Genomic DNA, 19,477 nt, shown 5'->3' with positions numbered 1-19,477 from the left:
GTCCAGCAGCCGTGGTGAGTTATTATTAGGCCTTGGAGTTGCCCGTTGGTGCAAGGCCCCCTCCTAAGCCCTCAGTTTTGGGCGGGGCAGTCTGCCAGGTGGGGTGGGGGTGGGGTGGCACGCTTGGGAGCAAATGTCCAAGGTGTCTTCGAATACACCAGCCCTGCTGAAACAGGACGTGGTCTGCCCGCAGGAGCAGTGGGGAAGAAAAGAGAGGGGACCTCGTGGGGTACATTAAGGTAAGTGATGATTATTAGCATGTTTTCTTGAGTGGTATTGCCTTAGGAAGCAAGAACTGTTTTTGGAGATAAGGAATTTTGATCAGGCAGGGACACTTTGGAATGGGAACTCTGAGAAAATGAGGCTTTCTGGGGATCCTTGGGGTTGAGCAGAGGTGAAGTTGGCAGGAACTGCCATGGGATACCGGGGGGCCCAGGACCCTTTAGACCGTGCCCATGGGGAGGGGAGATGTAAACAAGACTGCTCAGTCATATCAGCTCTTTTTTATCAGGTGCTAATTATATTCTAGGCATCATATCCTTTGATTCTCCCAATAAACCTTCTGACCTGGAGAGCGGGGTTGCTTCCTTCCATCCTGCAGACCTGGAAACTGAGACTTGGGAAGCGCAAGAACTTGCCAAAGCCATAACAGAGTGATGGAGAGAGATGAGTCTGTTCTGACTCCAGAAGCTGCTTTCTTAAACACCATTCTGTGTCCTAAAAGAAAAAAAACTGAAGCACAACATAAGAGTTCGAATGCATTCTGCTAAAAGTGTTAGCTATCACGAGGGCCATGAAACACACACAGCCATCAGATCAGGGCCCGGGGAGACCTGGAGTGTGGCCAGGCTCCATCTGCCTGCTTTCACCTGGTGAAGGCAGTGAAGTCATAGTCCCGGAGGCCAGGCCCAGGATATCACCTCCTCACAGGGCTCCTCCCAGGGCTCTGGGCCTGTGCTGAACCTCATGGCAACGTTGAGGCCCAAACCCTTCCTGGACAGTTAAGGGAGACAGAGGCAGGGCAGTGTCGGGGGTGTCCTCAGAGTCCCCTAGCCAGTAAGGGGCCAAGCCTTTGGCTACAGACTTCAGCTCTTGACTCCTGTGCTCTCCTGTGTGCTGGCCAGAGGCCTGGCGGCTGCAGGTGAGCTTGAGAACCACCTGAGGACCAGGACTACGTCCAGGACAGTGTCAGAGGCTCCTTGACTGTGGCCTTTGACAAGGCTGAGGGAGGACTGAGGCCAGAAGAACCCTCAGCCAAATTTACGACTATTTAACCACACGTCCAGGGCCACTGTCTCCCTTTCAGCGCCTAGAACGTTCATCTTGACCTCTGGCCCCCCAGTGGGGTTTGCCGCTGCACCGCTCACCTGTGCACAAGGCCCACAGTATCACGGGGTGATCCCCTTGGTCCAAACACCCGGCCTTCAGTGAGGGCAGGGGAGGCTGGCAGGGCCCTTTGACCTGGGGCCTCAGCTCGAGGGTGAAGTTGAGTGAGGATGAGGCAGCCTCACAAATGCTGGTTTCTCCCTTAAACTTTGTCCTCTAAGTCTTCCCACAGGGACTGAAAACTCAGAGAAGACGAAAAGAAAATAAATTCCCAGCAGAAAGCATAAATGGAACACCAGTCCTGGTTCTAATGGCATCAGGACCTGAGAGGGAAAGAGGCTCCGATTCCACAAACCAGGGCAGAGTCTGGATGAGGTGTGCAGCCCGGTAAGGATGACGGGTATGGAAACAGTGCTGTGCAAACTCTGAAGTGACACTTGCATGTGGGTTGCTGTTTTAATTTCATAAAATACATGTCTTAGGAAATATCCAAGAGATGCTGCTCAGGAATTGGGGCAGATTAAAAGTGAAATCTGGGATCATGTAAGCCATTCAGGAACCCCAAATCATGCAGGGCCTTCATTTTTCACCCCAGTCACAGGTTGCTGGTTTGAGGCCCAATTTCTAGATTTCCTTTTATTTCTTTCCAGAAGACATACCCATCTCCCTACTGTCCTCTGTCACCTCTGCACTTCTCCACCCCCTGGCCTGTGACATATGTCTGTGCAGTTTGTCCCCAGCAAGCTGCAGGAGGAGCCATTCACATCAAAGTCTACGTGAGTCAGAACACAGGTTTGTAAACTTGGCTGCACACTGGAATCACTCGGGGGACTTAAAGGTGATTGATGTCTTGTTCCCTCCTTCAGAGTCTGATTTAATTGGTCTGTGGTGCAATCTGGGCACTGGGATTTTTTTAAGCTGCTCAGTTGATTCTAATATGCAGTCATCTTTGAGAACCCCTGAATCAGACTATGTTGTGAATGACGTCCCCTCGGGATATGTGGTATACAACCTACCCGCACTTCAGATTGGCCCTGCTCGCTCCCATACGTGATCTTCAATGACCTGAACTTGCTAGTAGGAGACATCACTGATGAAATACATACTTTTCTGCCTTTTGAGTCTGATTTTCCCGAGGGTTGGGATTGAGGTTAAGGAGAACGTAGGTACTGACCTCTGAGCCTTTGAAGGCTCTCTTACACTTCCTGCATCCTTCTGAGAGACGCGGTAGAGGCAGGGGTCTAATCCCGCTGAAAACTGGGAATTTTGCAAGCCTGGTTTTGGAGGCTGCCCAGCTCCGGTGCTCCGCCCAGGGTGAGCATGCTGTTTTGATCGCCTGGCTGAGAGAGTGATTTAGGCCCTCGGAAGAATCTGGCTTATTTCCCCTGGTGCCTAGGTCATTCCCTGATTATAAATCAGCCACTGTTAGCAGCTGCATTTCACTCTCCCAGGCCTCAAGGGAACTGTGCAATTTTTTACTGAATTAGCAACTTAATTGCACTAAATATAGCTCTAATGTCCCAAAGAAGTTGTGGCAGCTCCCAGAGGTGTCTGGCTTCCCACATTACCCGACCCCTACCCCACACCCCACCACCCTAAATTCAGGGAGCAAGTTAAACTCTGAACAATTTGAGTTTATTAAGTCACAGCTTCTGGAATAAACTCACTTTGTTTTGCATATGTCAATAGCATCAAATCCTGCCATCGAAATTTAATGTCACTGTTTCCATAACAACTAATGTCCTTCAAATGAGACGATGGGGGAGACCAAAAATCCCACAGAAACCTGGAGAAATGAGGCAAATATGTGACACAAGCCAAGTCCTTTGGGTCGAGGTTCAGTCAAAGGCTTGCCTATTTTACAACTTAGATGCTCTGTAACTCACTGATGCTCCCCCGCTGATGAGTGCATCTGTCATTCTAAAATTACTAGTCTAACTTCTTTGGCTAAAACCTTGCATCTGGCATGTGTATTTATGCTTGGTATTTCAAAGTTAATATTTTTGGTTCAGCAGAGGGATTTAAAACAAACATTTTCTGAAAAGTTCCAAATTCTTGAGTAGATATTTGAATCTAAACTAAAGAGAGAGAGAGAGAGAGAGAGAGGGAACCAAGTATGGAAGAGGCTGCTAGTTGCTTACCCAACATCTAGTCTACTTGTTTCCCTTTGTAATAGAACAACAGTAATTTTTAAAAACTACATTTCCCTGACTCCTTTGCAGCATGGTATGGCCACGGGACCAAATTCTGGTCAAAGAGGTAGAAGTGGAAGACATGGAACTTCCAAGAAGGCTTTCTCTAAAAGAGTTGAGTCAGGTATGAGGTGTGTCGTTTTATCTTTTCTTTTTATCCTTCCTTCTGGGATAGAGACATAATGCTGGAGCTTCGGCAGCCATCAGGGATCACAAGACAATTGAAGAGGAAAGCCAGGTGCTGAATGAAGATGGCAGAAGAATAGGCCACTGATGGGAGGCATCAGTCCTGGACTACCTACCTTCAGATTTTTTGTATGTGAGAGAAATAAATTTATCTTCTTTAAGTTAAAGTTATTTGAGGGGTTTAGTCATATGAAAACAGATCTAATCCTAAGTGATATCTGAGGATAGGGTAAAATTAATTTAAAAAGTCATCTCTTATATTATGTCAGCACATCTTTTGCCCATTTTAGTCCATCTACTAGAGCGAGCAGCATTAGTCAAAAACATGGACATAACTATTTCTTGTGTTGAGCAAAGTTAAGCATTATGCCTGAGGTCACCCAGCCAATAAGTGGCAGAGGCAGTCTTCTAACTCAGCCAAGGCTTTTACTTGAACCTGCTTTCCCTGTCAGGGGAGCATGAATTAATAACTAACTCTAGAGTTTATAGTTTTTAATCAACAATATTATCATGTTTAATCCTCAGCAGGCCATGCAGTGATCAGGTCTGGCCTGAATCCATCCCAAACCCAAGGAGCCTGGGAGGGATTTGCTTACTGCAAAGATGCTGTCCCTCCTGGAATCTCCTGGCCTTTGTGAGTAAGGCTTCTGTATATCTCTCCTTCATCCACTCCCCACCTATGATGCCCCCCATAAATGGTGATAGACTGTGTAACAGGAGGGAAGAGACTATTGAGGTTTCACAGAAAGTTGCCTTTGCTTGGAGGATTTTAGTTACAGATGGTTCCATGGACAAGGTTTGTCGGCCTCCTACAACTAGTCTTCCAAATCCAGCCAGTTACTATGTTGATAATGTAGCAGGAGAGAGCCTTCAGCAACTGACGTGGCTAATCAGGGATATGTCAGCCGATCAAAATTAAGGAGAGGGAAGAGAGAAGCCTCTTTGTTTATTCGGGACATCATTCTGATTCAGTGAGTGTGGGTGACAATGACATTTATTCAAGACAACTTTAAGTCATGTCCTGGAAATACCAGTTAAGTGACAAGCTGTCTGCTTCTCTCTCCAGACCGAGAATAGTCTGTTATCCTAACGTGGGGCCCACAGCAGAGCAGTGAGGGCAGTGCTGGGTCCTGGAGTAAGGTGGTTCCCCCCAGGGACCACAAGGGCTCCCCAGTGCCTGGCCCACTGCCTGCCAGTAGGATGGGCTCCTCAATGTTCATTGCTCAAGGAGCTGAATGAATTTCTGAGTGCCTAGAATACCAACCCCAAATAAGGCTTTTTCAGCATCACACCTTAAGGCAGTGGTTGACATGGAATAAAACCCAATCTTAGAAATACCTGTGAAATAAATATATAATCCCCATAAAAATGGGTCTTTTGTAGCTGATCTTAGCACATTGTCACAGAATTAGGTTTTGCTACATATAACAGAAAAACTGAAATAATAGTGGCTTAAACAACATTTCAAAGTTTATTTCTCTCTCATTTAAAAGAACTCTAATAATCTAAAAAAAAAAAAAAAAAAAGGACTCTAAAGTAATAGTCATGCAGCATCATGGCCATGAGCAGCCTAGCCTTCTTCTATCTTCCTGCTCCATCTTTGCAACAAGTAGCCTGCATCCTCAAGGTGACCTCATGGTGTAAGGTAGCTGCTGAAGCTTCTGGGGTCATACACAAGCGGTAGACTTCAAGGATGAAAAACAGAAAGTCAGAAACGGAATTTCCCCAGCTATCTGTTCTCTAGGCAGTCTTCGAGGAAGCCCCTTCCAAAAACTTCTGCTTATATCCAGTTAGCCAGAACTTAGTCATATGGCCAAACCTGGCTGCAAAGGAGGCTTGAAAGTGTAGTCTTTGAACTGGGCACACTGCCACCTCTCCCAACCCCCCCAGTATGTTGAATGTTATATAGGCCAGCAGTTATCAATCTTTTTGATCTTGAAAACCTTTTATACCCATAAAATTTATTGAGGAACTCAAAGAATTTTTGTTTATGTAATACCTTTTAGTATTTACCATGTACCACATTAGAAATTAAAACCAAAAAAGGATAAAATATTTTTTTATTCATTTAAAAATGATAATACATATACCAAATCATCACACTATACATTGTAAATATCTTACAATTTTATTTGTGAATTATCCCTCAGTAAAGCTGGGAAAAAATTAAAATAGCCCCAGGACCTTCAAAATTTTTAAATGTAAAAATTACAGTTACACTTATAAACCCTTGCTGTGTTAATTAACATATTTTTCCAAAGCAAAAAAAAAAAAAAAAAAAGTGAGACATGATATCGTTTTCCATTTTTGCAGATTTCTTTAATACCTGGCTTAGCAGAAGACAGCCAGACTCTCACATCTCATATCTGCTTCTGCACTGAATCTTTGCCATATGTTGTTTTGGTTGAATTGTATGAAGAGAATCTCATCTCACACAGATGTGTAGTTGGAAAGTATAGAAGCATTTTAAAAGCTTTTCAGACAGTTGTGGGTACTCTTCTTGGCTACGAGACCAAAACCCACATGGTAATTTCCCAAAGGCTGGTTGTGATGTGGACTCTGAAATGATATCAATGAATATTTTGTACTCTAGCACGTTAAAATCCATTGGTCTGTCCTGCACACTGAATGCACTTTTCCCACACATGATTTTGTAATATCGTGTCGTGGCCATGTGGAAAATACTCATTCACTGAGTTATGCTGACCTTTCAAATGGTGACTTGTTTCATCATATAAATTTTTAAAAATTACATTTTAAAATATCAATACTGAGCTCAAAAGCAAGTCTGCTTTTGGAGAAGTTGTCAAGCTCACAATGGCAAATATAAGTTTTCAGAAATTCTAATTTTCACTTGAGAGGTTGAATGTTATCATTGGCAACAAATCCTGTCAGTTATTTCCCTGCAAGTGACAGGCTCACTTTGTTCCATTTTGAAAAAATGTCTGCCAAATACGTGAGTGGGTAACTATAGTGCCTCCTGCCATGGGGCTTTGGGGACCACAGAGTAAGCTGGGAAGTCAGTCAAGGTGTCACTTGAGCACAGGGACCAGAAAGGTCACCCCCACCATGGCTTCCAAGGGCCTCTAATGAGGCACAGACACCCTCTAGTCTAACCCTGTCCACTTTGAGCTTTGTAGACAGAGCTTTTTGTTTTCCCTTGGCAATCTGCTTGCCTTCTGAAAAATTCCAAGCATGTCTTTGCTGCTCCTGTTCAGGGATCAGGGCGTCCTTCCTAGCTGAAGTGGGAACAGGCCAGCCCCACAAGCCTCAGGGAGGAGCCCCAGCCCAACAGCAGAAGGGAAAGGGCGGCTGCTATGGGTGTGATTCCCTCCCGCACCCACCAGGAGGGGGAAATGGTGCAAAGGTAACTCCTGTAGCTCCTTCTGATAAGGAATCAGTTTACTTCAGTTTCGCCTCTGAAGGTCCAAAGGTGATGGCTCTTTGGTAAGTGAATTGCAGTCTGCTGTGAACACTTTTTCCAAGTGTGAAGGTAGAGGCTAGGTTGAGAAGAACCATCAAAGGAAGAACTATGTGGAATCAGATTCATGACTCTGTATGATGCTGTTACATTGACATTGGTCAGTGTTTACCTTGCTGGCTGAGGACTTCAGCAACAACATATTTATGTGAAAATTCTTTCATACACACAATCACTGTTCTGTTTTCCCCTACCAGAGACCTTATGTGTGTGTTTGTGCAGGCAGAAGTGTTATTCCTATTACAATGCATTTGCGTCCACAAAGATGTATGTATGCGTATCACATTTGTTTCTATGTGTCTTGTGTGTGTTTATCTGTTACATATATAAGCAGCAGCGGCAATGAAAATTATGTACTCTGGGACTAAAGAAGATGAGGTTAACAGTAAAAGTACATGGAGAGAGATCGTTTCCTTCTCTTCTTCCTGTACTCTGAAAATAATTTTTTGAACAGGCAATATATGAACTTGGTAAAAAAAAAATCATTCATGGGCATAAAGTAAAGTGAAAAATGTCTCCCATCCTCTGCCCCGGAAATGATTATTACCAGTTCTTATGTCTTCTTCAAGAGATATTCTATATATTTTAAAAAGAGTATAGACATACACATCTCCTTTTAAAAAAAAAGTGTTCTTTTAAACTAATGGAAGGTTAGAACAGGAAAATCACATAAGCTTCATTTCCAGCCCCTTGTGTGTAAGCGCAGACCCCAGCACACATATTTGTGTCTATGATTTACACATGTGTAGGTTTTATGCTGGCGGACAAATTCTTTGTTGTAAGAAAACTTCTGGAACCTAGAAAACTGATTTCCTTTGCAGTTCATCTGGTGATTAATCTTCCTAAAAGCTTAAGACAAATAAAATTCCCATATCTGAGACCTTTGTGGTATCCCAGAGGCAGGTGAGAATCATTCCCGTGGAGTTGTCTTCACTTTCTGATATGTCATCAATTCTTAAGAGCAATCCAGTCAGGGTTTATTTAGTACAGCTCTCTGTTGATTTTATAACCAACTGCTGACTGCTTGGGACATAAAACTCTGGTTGATTTACAAGTAGTGAGTGAGCAAGGAATCCATAAATCACATTCTATAATAAGAGAGTGTAGGTGAACTCACACACACACACACACACACACACATCTACTTTCAAAGGAAGAGTTGTAGGCATGTCCAGAAAATATATTCATTTTTAATTTGAGAATTGAGAACTCATTGGTAAGAGGCCCACAGTCAGTGACCTCAGAGAGCTCAGTTGTACCAGGTAATATGTTAAAGTAGTGCAAGAGATTTTATTTCTTAAAAGGGAGACTCTGGTTCTCACTTTTGAAATGTTCAAATGAGTTTTTATGGTCTCTGGAGGGAAGAACTTTTTTTTTTCTAAAATGATTCACCAACCAAGCCAAAAATGCTGGCGGTTATCAGTTTTTTGATATTATTGAAACTCTTGAAACTACTATGCAACGGATATTTCTCAAACACTCAAAGATCTCTTTTTCTTTTCATGTCATTTTTTTCCCCAGCACTGTGTTTAGAAAAATCTCTGATAATATGCTAAACGTAGAAAAAATAAGTTTCTAATTCCAGGGGAATCCTAGAGTTTCAGGTAACTGACAGAAAGGGAAATAATGTGAAATATCTTGAAAAACATTTTTGTTTGGAAAGTGAAATTTAATAAATATAAATCTGCTACTGTGAATAGTTTGCCAACTGTCTGCCTGCCAAAACGTAGTATATTAGAGCTGGAAATGTAGGATGCATTTAGCAAAAAGCTTATTTCATTTGGATCCTGATTCAAACAAAGAGGTAAAAATGAAATAAAATAAATAGAGAAAATTGAGGAAGTTGAACACTTGACTAAATATTTGATGATGTTAGGAATTATTATAAATTTGGGGGTGTAATAATGGTGTTGTATTTTATAGAGTGTACATAGGGCTTCATATACTATTCTCTCTACTCTTGTATTGGTTTGAAATTTTTCATAATTAAAAAAAAAAAGAGCTAAGTTGAACTAGAGTGGTTGTCGGTAATCTCTTCGAAAAGTTCTTCGTTTATTCATTTCACACAGTTATTCAACAGGAACCGAGCATCGGTTATATAGAAGGCTCTGCGAGAGGCCTTGGTGACGGCCAAAAGGTGTGAGCTGCAGGCTCTGGAGAAGTGCCTGGTGTGGCAGGCGGGGACACTGCTGGGAACTCGGCCGCACCCACCTCTCTTCTCTTGGTTGGTAAGAGGGCATCTGCACGCTTCTGTCTTGGGGGGAACACCAGCTGCCCAGAGGTGTGGGACTTCAGCTCAGCCCTGCTCCACTGACCTAAGAGTCAACAAGGCCGATGAGGAGCCCCAGAGGTCAGAAGCTGAAAACAGACACCCAAGGCCAGCTCGTCACAAACAAGAGGTTTATTTTTACACCGTATACCCCACCCCACCCCTCCAAAAAAAAGTGGAGAGAGCATTTAAAGGGCTGTTTTGGAGCAGAGCCTCTTGGTGCATCTGAAACTTAGATCTGTGCCTGGCTCAATGGAGCAAAAAGGAAGACGACTGTCATCTCCGCAGGGTACCTACCTCCCAGGGCCTGCAGGAGGGAGTGGACGAGAGCCACACCGCACAAGAGGAGAAAGGAGTGTAAGGGCTTTGTGAGAGCTTCTTCCCCTTGGTGCTTTGGCCTCCTTTCCTGGGCTTGAATGCCCCATCAAGGCCATCAGCTGTCATCAATGTCTCCAGCCAAAAGGCCCAGCCCAAATTGGCTCCCGAGAGATGTTAACGTTAAGTTCTTAAGAAATCTGTCTCCTTTAACAAGACCTTGTAGCTTTATTTTGAATTAAGTGTAGAGCCCAGCCACAGAACCCCAGCAAAGACTGTGGGTAGAGGAGACGGATGTCTCCTGGTACTCTGGTCACTGAGATCTGGACTTCACCAGCAAGGTCAATATCACAGCCTATGAGCCTCTGGTTTGTCCTAACTAGCAAGTGTTCAGACTCTAATCGCAGCTCCCTCATCATTAAAATATTTCAGTGGCTTCCCAATTGCTCTGCAGACACAGAATAAGATGTTTGACAATGCCCCATGGGTCCTGGCCTGGACACTGGACCTTTGAGCATGTGCCGAAAGCCAGGGCCGCATCCCACACCAGTAATCTCAGGGTGGTAGCACAGCCAGGACCAGAGACCCCAACTCACTATCCCCACATCACAGTTCTCTATTCAGCCCTGAAAAGAGACTGAGAGAGAGAATGATAAAAGGCAAATACCCAGACAACAGACCTGAAACTCTGCCAGGAGTGTGTCCTCTCTGGTCCAAGAGACCAGCAAAGACCTGGCGTCAGAGTCCAGGGGCCACTCAGTGGGCTTCCTGTCATGTTGGCCCCTGCAACCCCCAAGTTAAGAGAGAAAGAGAGAATGGTGGGGTTGTCTCAAAGCCAGAGAGCTTGTGGATATGAGTACCTAGGTACTAGAAGGCAGCTCCAAGGGCTATAGCAGCAGTGGAATAAAAAGGTTTACACAGCCTGCCAGGTGTGTCCTAACCCCGCCTCCCACTCTGGGATCTTGCCAGGCCTCCCATCCTCCTCTTTGTCTAGCACCAGCTACCGGTCCTTTAGCTCCCAGCACAGTCCTCAGAGGTTCAGAGAGTCCAGTGGCACGGCTGTCCATGTAACAGTGCTCCCGGGGTAGAGCAGGGTAGTGGCCCTGACTTCAGCTTCCCAAGTAAGCCCTGGTGACCCTCCCAACTAGTCCAAATCCCTCTTCTGGCTCCAGGATCCCTCTTGGGTATCTGGGAATAAGTGGTCAGTATCTGTCTCCCTCTCTAGACCAGAAGATCCACCAGGGAAGCCATATCTGCTCTTCTGTGGGTTTGGTTCTTCACTGTTATGTCTGCACTCGATGCCCAGGTCTTGACACAGAGGAGATGCTCAATAAATCAGTGCTGAGTTCCTATTTTCTGAGCTCCACCTCCCACGTTGAGCTGTCAGCTCTGACGCACAGTCTTCAGAAGCATAAATTACCTCTATGTTAGCACTTTTTCTTTGTTTTGGAACAGGGACAGTTGATGCTAAATGACTCTGCCTCCTGGAGCTAAAACCCCCCAAGGCCCCTTCCCTGCATATCAGACTCCAGGCATCACTGAGACTAACTGGCTGTCCTAGCCTCCCATCTTCACACTCGAATGTCCTTTTCTGACATCTCTTTCCCTTTTGAGCCACTCTTGATGCTCACTGGAACCCCAATCCAGGAATATAAAGTTGTGCGGTGGGTGAGGATGAGGCAGGAAAGGGGTGAGGGAAGCAGGTGTGCAGCCACTGCTGGTGGGCACGCCACCGTGATGCTCCACCATGTCCCTGTCACCAGACTTCCTCCCCAAAACTGATGGGCCTCAGCCAGGAAGCCGGCATTTCATGAATACATTGAGTATAAAGCTAGTTTCCGTAAACTGAATCATATTTTTCAATCACCTTCTATCGTTAAACCTGAAAATGAATTCTCATGTAAAGAGATTTTGTCCCTAAGGTATAATACAAATCAAAATAATATACCAAGCTAATTTTAATCATATGCTTGAAAAACTAGTTATTTCTGATAAAAATTACTAAAAATCACTCCAAATACACACACAGTACCAAAACTTTAAAGGATTGCTAAATCCCATTTTCCTTTGAGATGAGCCACCAATTGAATAGCCTTACTTTTGCAGCCTAGGGGAAATATTTCCTTTCAAACCCCCATGGTTTTACCTGTCTCTCCTAAAATCTGTGAGTCTGTTCTGGTTATTTAATCCAGATTCAGGGAGATTAAGGGCACCAAAGTTTTTTTATAAAGAAGGTGAACTTATCTTTATGATAAAGACTGTTTCCATGATTTGTGATTTTCCATGGCAGCTCTATTCTAATTCAACAGATCTCATCTGTGGGCGCATAGGGAAGTGCCTGTGTTCTGTTGGCCACTGGGCCCAGTCAGTTCATGTCCTGCACCAGCCCTGTCCTGGAGTGGCCACCTCGAGCCTCAGCCTTGCCGAAGAGAACGTCAGCGGCCAACTGTCGCTGTGACTTAGTGATAACGTAAGGACTTATTGACAGTTGTCCTATTACTATTTATTTTGTATGTTTTACCTAGCTATCTAATACTATTCTAATAGGAGACGTTATTTTATTTTATTCCATTTTACTTATTTATTTATTTGCAGCCTTTAAGATACCCAGAGTCCTCCAGGGACACCAGATGGCAAGTTCTTTTAAATATGCAAATCCCTTTGGGGCCTGGGAACAGGCACTGGGAAACCTCCGGTTGACTCTTTTTTCCGTTCCCTGCTTCCTTCTCACCCCCTACTCTCACCACAGTGGAAACTCCCAAAGTCACAGCAGTACTGATTTTTCCCTTGGCTGCTGGAGTTCCAATTAAGACACTAGTGCCTTCTAGTGGGAAAGGGATGGGTGGTAGATAAACAGGTGAAATTCCTGATCCTGAACCACATGCAGGGGATTTCTAGCTCTACCGGAAGGGAATTTCCCCACCCCAGCCTAATTCTTCCCAGTCAGAGAGATTCTACCTCCCACTTCCCCTTTCCCTGGCCCAAATGGTATCCGTCAGGCTGCCTGGGCTGCTCTGCTGTCTAACGTCTGAAGGTCATAGCATAGAACACTTTAGTGTCAGCAACAATACTAAAAGGCTGTTCCCTTGGCCTCATAGTCTCTAGAGAGGGACGGAGCATACTTCCTCGTAGGGAGGAGGAGAGAAGCAAGCAGAGTCCTCATCTCCCAGCTGTGTCTCTTCCAACTGCTCAGCATCAGGGCTGGACCTGAAATGGGGGCAGAAAGCACAGATTTGTTACAGCCCACAGCACCACTCTCAGAACCAATGCCACCATCCTGGCAATGGGCCACACAGAGGTTTGCCTTCTCTCATCACCTTCCTTCCAGACCAAACACAGCCATAGACTGTGACTGCGACAGGTAGAAGGGGAATGTCCCCTCTGCAAACTCCATACCTGTCATTTCCACCATCCACAAAGGAAGGGTAGTCCTGGTCGTCAACAAAGGCAGCATTCTCTGGAGGATAGATGGTGTAGTACTGAGGAGGGCTTGGCATGGCGGCTGCCAACCCTCCAGACGGTAGGAGACCACATGGGTTCACCACTGGCTGCAGGTAGGTGCTGTTCATCCCAATGGGCTCTTGAGAGCCATAAGGAGGAGGGATATACTGCACCACAGTGGCCCCATGGAAGGTGATGGGTTGGTTGATACCAGTGAAAACGAACGATTGTCCTCCCGCCGTCTGCTCCGAGTCCAGGACCCTTTCCTCATTTTCTTTGCACAACTGGCAGGAGAGCATTTTGAACTTGCACACAGCAATCAGGATGAACGTCACCCCCACCGACAGCAGGATGGGCCCAAGGAGCTGGGTCCATTCAAAGTGGGAGACTCCTTGGTATTTGATCCAGCCCATGATGGTGAACGTGATCCCCACCAGTCCCAGGAAGATGCCTGAGAAGAGCAAGGTGGCCCCTGCCTTGTCGTCGTCCGACACCTGGATGTCAGCGGTACTGGGTGTGTAAGGAGTGACTGAAAGCACATTAAGAGGGAAGTCCTCCAAACGGGTGCAGCCCTGCTCCATCGTCCTCATGCTTCTCGAGGGAAAAGGGAGTGTGAGAGCTCCTGAGAGCAGAGCAAAGGAATCACAGGTCCAGGTTAGTTATGGAAGAACTTTGGGCTTCTGTGGTTAACAGAGTATAACATGCAGAGGTCTGAACTTTGTTTAGAAGAATAAAGGTCTGGGAAATGAAGCCTGAAGTTTTCTCATGTTGTCAATAATTGGACATCTCAGATTTGCAATTCAATGACAAGCACTATCTCATCCACATTCATTCATTCAGCTCCTTCAAAACCCCATCTTCTGTGTTAGGTGGCACTTTTCTAGATGCTTTAGACACTGTTCTAAGGCTGTTTGCAACCTACCAAAATCAAGACTGTAGAAAGGCAGAGGACCTCCAGGGCCTCTGGTGGTGCAGGGGCCCTTGATATGTCCACCACATGCTCAAGAATCTAACCCAGCTTTCCTGCCGGGCAGCCGATTAGAAATAGGCGGATACCTGTTTCATGACTGTCTGTGTTTTCCTTCGCACCTCAGGCATCTCTAGTTGTGATGACACTTAAACTTTCGTAGGAACTCTCGCAAAGCTCTGAGGTCCTTTTCTTTCCTGACCAGCTTCAAGGGCCCTTTCTTTGAACATCTGGGGAATAATGCCAGCCGTAGGAGAGGAAGGACAGCCTAGGAAGCCTCTCCATGCACCACACCATTGGCAGAGCATAAGGTCTGACCTGGGGTCTCAGGGACACGTACTTCAGACCCTTGCCCAGTGGTGAGAGTGCAGTCCCTGGTTTCCGAAGTGAAGCAAGCAGCTGCATTTTCGAGCCTGCTGTGTTTTGCAACCAAACCCAAGCTGATTTAGAGAAGAAAACTTGCCCTTCAATGTCATTAGCTGTCATTCGTAATTACAGAACTTCAGAACAGCCCCATGAAGTGCCTCCTCCACATTATAGTCACTGTAGCCCTCTTTCTTTCCTAGACAGATTTTCTCCAAACAGGTGTCTCTCCACAAGTGGTTAAATATTGTATCAGCTCCCTTTTGCAGGCGTGAGCTCAAGGTCTGGGAAAAGAGTTGCCCTCTTGCCCTAAGGCAGGGCTTCCCAAACTTCCCGGATGATAAAAATCACCTGGGGCATTTTTTTTTTTTAAACGGCAAAATCTGAGTTCCCAACTCATCTCAACAGAACCAAAATTTCCAAGGGAGAGTAAGAACCAAAATTTCCAAGGGAGAGTAAATGCCCAGGTGTCTCTTATCGTCAGGAATCTTTGGAAACCCTCCTCCAAGTTAATCCCAAATGCTTCTGGGAGACCAGAGGACTTACTTCTCCTCCAAAATGCCTCTCCTTGCTACAGGACAAGACTTGTGATCTTCAACTTCACTGCCAAACAGATGGGAAAGCAAGCAGGTGACCCCTCAGGTATCTCCCTATGTGTGTCCTGGAGCTGCAAGGATGGAGTGGTCTTGCAGTAGGATTGGTCTGCCCCTTTCCCCACGGAGCCAGACCAGATATCCAGGAGAGCCAGCTTTTCTCTTTAACTGTAAAAATTCTAAATCAACTGGTCTGACATTCTTTTCAGGCTCTCAACCCCTGAGTTAACAGTTAAAACAGTCCCTGGCATTTAGAAAAAGCTAGGCTCTCAAAATGATTCTTCTAAATCACTCAGTTTATGGGAAGCATAAACTGTCTTCAGCTACACTCACTTGCAATTAAGAAAACAACTGGGAACACTGAAAAGCAGGGAAGAGAGATCACCTTCGTGTCAACAGCCCATGAGTGCAAAACTGGAATGGCTTTCAGAGAAGACTGGTCAGGAAATGCTAAGTTATACTTTCTTTTTATTTTATGTATTTTTTATTTAGGTATAGTTGATTTACAATATTATGTTAGTGTCAGGTGTACAACAAAGTGATTCAAAATTTTATAGATTATACTCCATTTAAAATCATTATAAGACACCGGCTAGATTCCCTTTCCTATACAGTGTATCCTTGTAGCTCATTTACTTTATACCTAGTAGTTCAGACCTCTTAATCCTCTACCCTGTCTTGCCCCTCCCCCTCCCCTCTCCCTACTGGTAACCATTAGTTTGATCTCTCTGTGATTCTGTTTCTGTTTTGTTATATTCATTTGTTTTATTTTTAGATTCCACATATAAGTGATAACATACAGTACTTGTCATTCTCTATCTGACTTATTTCTCCAAGCATAATACCCTCCAAGTCCATCCATGTTGTTGCAAAAGACAAAATTTCATTCTTTTTAATGGCTGAGTAATATTCCACTGTGTATGTAAATATATATTGGCAATTATAAATAATGCTGCTGTGAACATTGGGGTACATGTATCTTTTTGAATTAGTGTTTTTGGTTTTTTCAGATTTATACCTAGGAGTGGAATTTCTGGATCAAATGGTAATTCTGTTTTTAGTTTTTTGAGAAACCTCCCTACTGTTTTCCATAATGGCTGTATCAATTTATCTTCCAACCAACAGTGTACAAGAGTTCTTTATTCTCCACATCTTTGCCAACATTTGTTATCTGTGTTCTTTTTGATGATAACCGTTCTGACAGGTGTGAGGCAATATCTCATTCTGGTTTTGATTTTCATTTCTCTGATGGTTATCAATGTTGAGCATTTTTTCATGTGCCTGTTGGCCATGTGACCTTTTGAAAAATGTCTATTCAGGTCTTCTACCCTTTTAAAAAGTGAGTTGTTTGTTTTTTGATATTGAGTCGTATAAGCTGTTTATATATTTTGGATATTAATCCCTTATCAGTCATATCATTTGCAAATATTTCCTCCCATGCAGTATGTTGTCTTTTTGTTTTGTTGATGGTTTCCTTTGCTGTGCAAAAGCTTTTAAGTTTAATTAGGTCCCATTTGTTTGTTTTTATTTTTGTTTTTGTTTCCTTTGCTTTAGGAGACAAATTAAAAAACTACTGCTGTGATTTATGTCAAAGAGTGTTCTGCCTAGGTTTCCTTCTAGGAGCTTTATTAAGGTTTCTAGTCTTACATTTAGTCTTACATTTACTATTTTGAGTTTATTTTTGTTTATGACGTGAGGGAGTGTTCTAACTTCATTGATTTACATGTGGCTGTTCAGTTTTCTCAACACCACTTATTGAAGAGACTGTCTTTTCTCCATTGTATATTTTTGCCTCCTTTGTCATAAATTAATAGACCGTAAGTGTGTATTGTTTATTTCTGTGCCTTTTATTCTGTTCCATTGATCTGTGTGTCTGTTTTTGTGCCAGTACTGCAGTGTTTTGATTTTTGTAATTTTGTAGTATAGTCTGAAGTTAGGGAGCATGATGCCTTCACCTCTGTACTTCTTTCTCAAGATTGCTTTGGTTATTCGGGGTCTTTTGTGCTACCATACAAGTTTTAAAATTATTTGTCCTAGATCTGTGAAAAATGCCATTGGTATTTTGATAGGGATTGAATTGAATATGTAGATTGCCTTGAGTAGTGTTGTCATTTTAACAATATTAATTTTTCCAATCCATGGACCCATAATATTTTTCTGTTTGTGTTGTCTTCAGTTTATTTCATCAGTGTCTCATACTTAGTTCTGAGTACAGATCTTTCACCTCCTTAGTTAGATTTATTTCTAGGTATTTTATTCTTTTTCATGCAATTGTAAACCCTAATTTTCTCTTTCTGTAAGTTTGTTGTTGGTATATAGAAATGCAACAGATTTCTGTATATTGATTTTTGTGTCCTGCAACTTTACCAAATTCATTGATGAGCTCTGATACTTTTTTGGTGGTGTCTTTAGGATTTTCTGTGCATAATATGTCATCTGCAAAGTGTGACAGTTTTACTTCTTCCTTTTGAATTTGGATTCCTTTTATTTCTTTTCTTAACTGCTTTCTATGGTTAGAACTGCCAATGTTATGTTGAATATAAGTGGCAAGAGTGGGCATCCTTGTCTTGTTCCTGATCTTACAGGAAATGCTTTCGGCTTTTCACTGTTGAGTATGATATTAGCTGTGGCCTTATATGTGGAGGTATGTTCCCTCTACCTATTTCATGGAGTTTTTATCAACTGGAGGATAAATTTTATCAAAAGGTTTTTCTGCATCTATTGAGATGATCATAATATTTTTATATTACAATTTGTTAATGTGATGTATCACACTGATTGATTTGTGGATATTGAAAAATCCTTGCATCCCTGGGATAAATCTCATTTGATCAGGGTGTATGGTACTCTTAACGTATTGTTGGATTCAGTTTGCTAATATTTTGTTGAAAATATTTGCATGTATGTTCATTAGCGATATTGGCCTTTAATTTCCTTTTATTTTTGTGATATTTTTGGTATCAGAGTGATGCTGTCCTCGCAGAATGAGTTTAGACACACCTCCTCTGCAAACTTTTGGGATAGTTTGAGAAGTAAAGCTGTTAATTCTTTTCTAAATGTTTGCTAGAAATCACCTATGAAGCCATCCGGTCCTGGACTTCCGTTTTGGGGGAGGTATTTTTTTATTATTACTGATTCAAATTAATCTCAGTCTCTTATTGATCGTTCAAATATGGCTTTTTAGCACATTAAAATGTATGTTTTGTTATGAGCACTCTTTTCAGTTTGGTTGCCTCTTTCGACCTAAATTTTTTTTCAGCCACATCTGAAGTATAGCGCCACCTCCTTTTGAAGCACTCATGACACTGATCTTGCAGGATTTCACATGGTGTTTTATTGCTGGTTTGACTGCAGTTTTTAATTAGTATGGACTTTGCTTCTTATTAACCCTTTGTATCTATGCTTCCAGTCTATTTTTTCGTACAAGTTTACATATTTCATAGAACTGGAATCATCTGGAACTTCGTTATTCTTCAACTCTCTTTTGACCTAATAGCTCATATTTCCCAAATCCATACAACTTATTTTTTAATATTCTGACAAAGATAATTGTTTGATGCAATTATAGCTGGGAGTTTCTTAAACCAAAGATATCAAGGTATCAAATAGAAATCAAGGATTAAGTTCATTTTTTTTGCAACAATAATAAAATTTATAATTTGAGTAAGAATCCAGGGTAAACAAATTTTAAACTTTGGTAATGCATTCTTGGGGCAAGAGTGTAAGAAAACAGTCAACTTTAAATCTGATCGGTGACAGTATAACTTGATACAACTTTTTTTGGAGAGGAGCAATTTGGCAACGTCTATTAAAATTTAGAATGTCCATACAGTTGAATTCTATTGAATTATAGGATTATAACCTATATATATACTTTAGATACCTGAACAAACGAGTATTTTAACAGAATAGATAACAAATCACTATCCTTGGGGGAAAAACCTAGTGGACTAGATAAATGAGTCATGGTGATAAATAACGGGGTAACGTTGCCACTGTTTAAGAGTAAGGCAGGTCTCTATGAACAGGTGTGATAATCTCTAAGATATGTTGTTGATTGAAAAAAAAAGCAAAGTGAATAGTGTATTTATTTACTGTGCTACCATTTGCAAAGGGAGAGAGGTAAACTTGTCATTGAATGAATGTGCATAAAATATCACTGAAAGGACATAATAAATTGAGAAAGAGAATTGGGAGAATTTTCCAATTACATAACAAACTACCCCCAAGCTTTGTGGCTTAACACACAATTTTGGAGGTTGACTGAGTTTTGCTGGGTAGTCACCTAGGATTACAGTCATTCATAAGCCCAGCTGAGTTGGATGCTCAAGCTGCTTCACTCAC

At 42.9% G+C, this 19,477-nt stretch overlaps 1 protein-coding gene and 1 long non-coding RNA gene across 2 annotated transcripts; one reads left to right on the top strand and one right to left on the bottom strand.

Moving 5' to 3' along the window:
* The first annotated feature begins 216 nt into the window (after positions 1–216).
* LOC116661636 lies at positions 217–3,836 on the top strand. Its single transcript, XR_004317592.1, has 4 exons — positions 217–239; positions 530–1,713; positions 1,977–2,118; positions 3,694–3,836. It is a non-coding gene; the product is annotated as an uncharacterized LOC116661636 (long non-coding RNA).
* A 5,732-nt stretch (positions 3,837–9,568) lies between these two features.
* On the bottom strand, positions 9,569–13,879 carry TMEM174 (transmembrane protein 174). The gene is made up of 2 exons (XM_006176699.3): positions 13,166–13,879; positions 9,569–12,976 (listed from the first exon to the last, which is right to left on the bottom strand). Exons 1-2 carry the CDS (start codon positions 13,798–13,800, stop codon positions 12,871–12,873), a joined length of 741 nt encoding a protein of 246 aa, XP_006176761.1. The 5' UTR covers positions 13,801–13,879; the 3' UTR covers positions 9,569–12,870.
* Between the last annotated feature and the right edge of the window lie 5,598 nt (positions 13,880–19,477).

Source organism: Camelus ferus, chromosome 3, assembly GCF_009834535.1.
Source record: "Camelus ferus isolate YT-003-E chromosome 3, BCGSAC_Cfer_1.0, whole genome shotgun sequence".
Taxonomy (NCBI): domain Eukaryota; kingdom Metazoa; phylum Chordata; class Mammalia; order Artiodactyla; family Camelidae; genus Camelus; species Camelus ferus.
This window is presented reverse-complemented; position numbering and strand designations above follow the sequence as displayed.

What these genes read in the sequence shown, in the direction of transcription:
- TMEM174 (XM_006176699.3), bottom strand. Translation starts at nt 13,800, where the DNA reads ATGAGGACGATGGAGCAGGGCTGCACCCGTTTGGAGGACTTCCCTCTT. An exon ending in GTGGATGGTGGAAATGACAG is followed by an intron (nt 12,977 to 13,165) that starts GTATGGAGTTTG and finishes CCCCCATTTCAG; the next exon opens with GTCCAGCCCTGATGCTGAGC.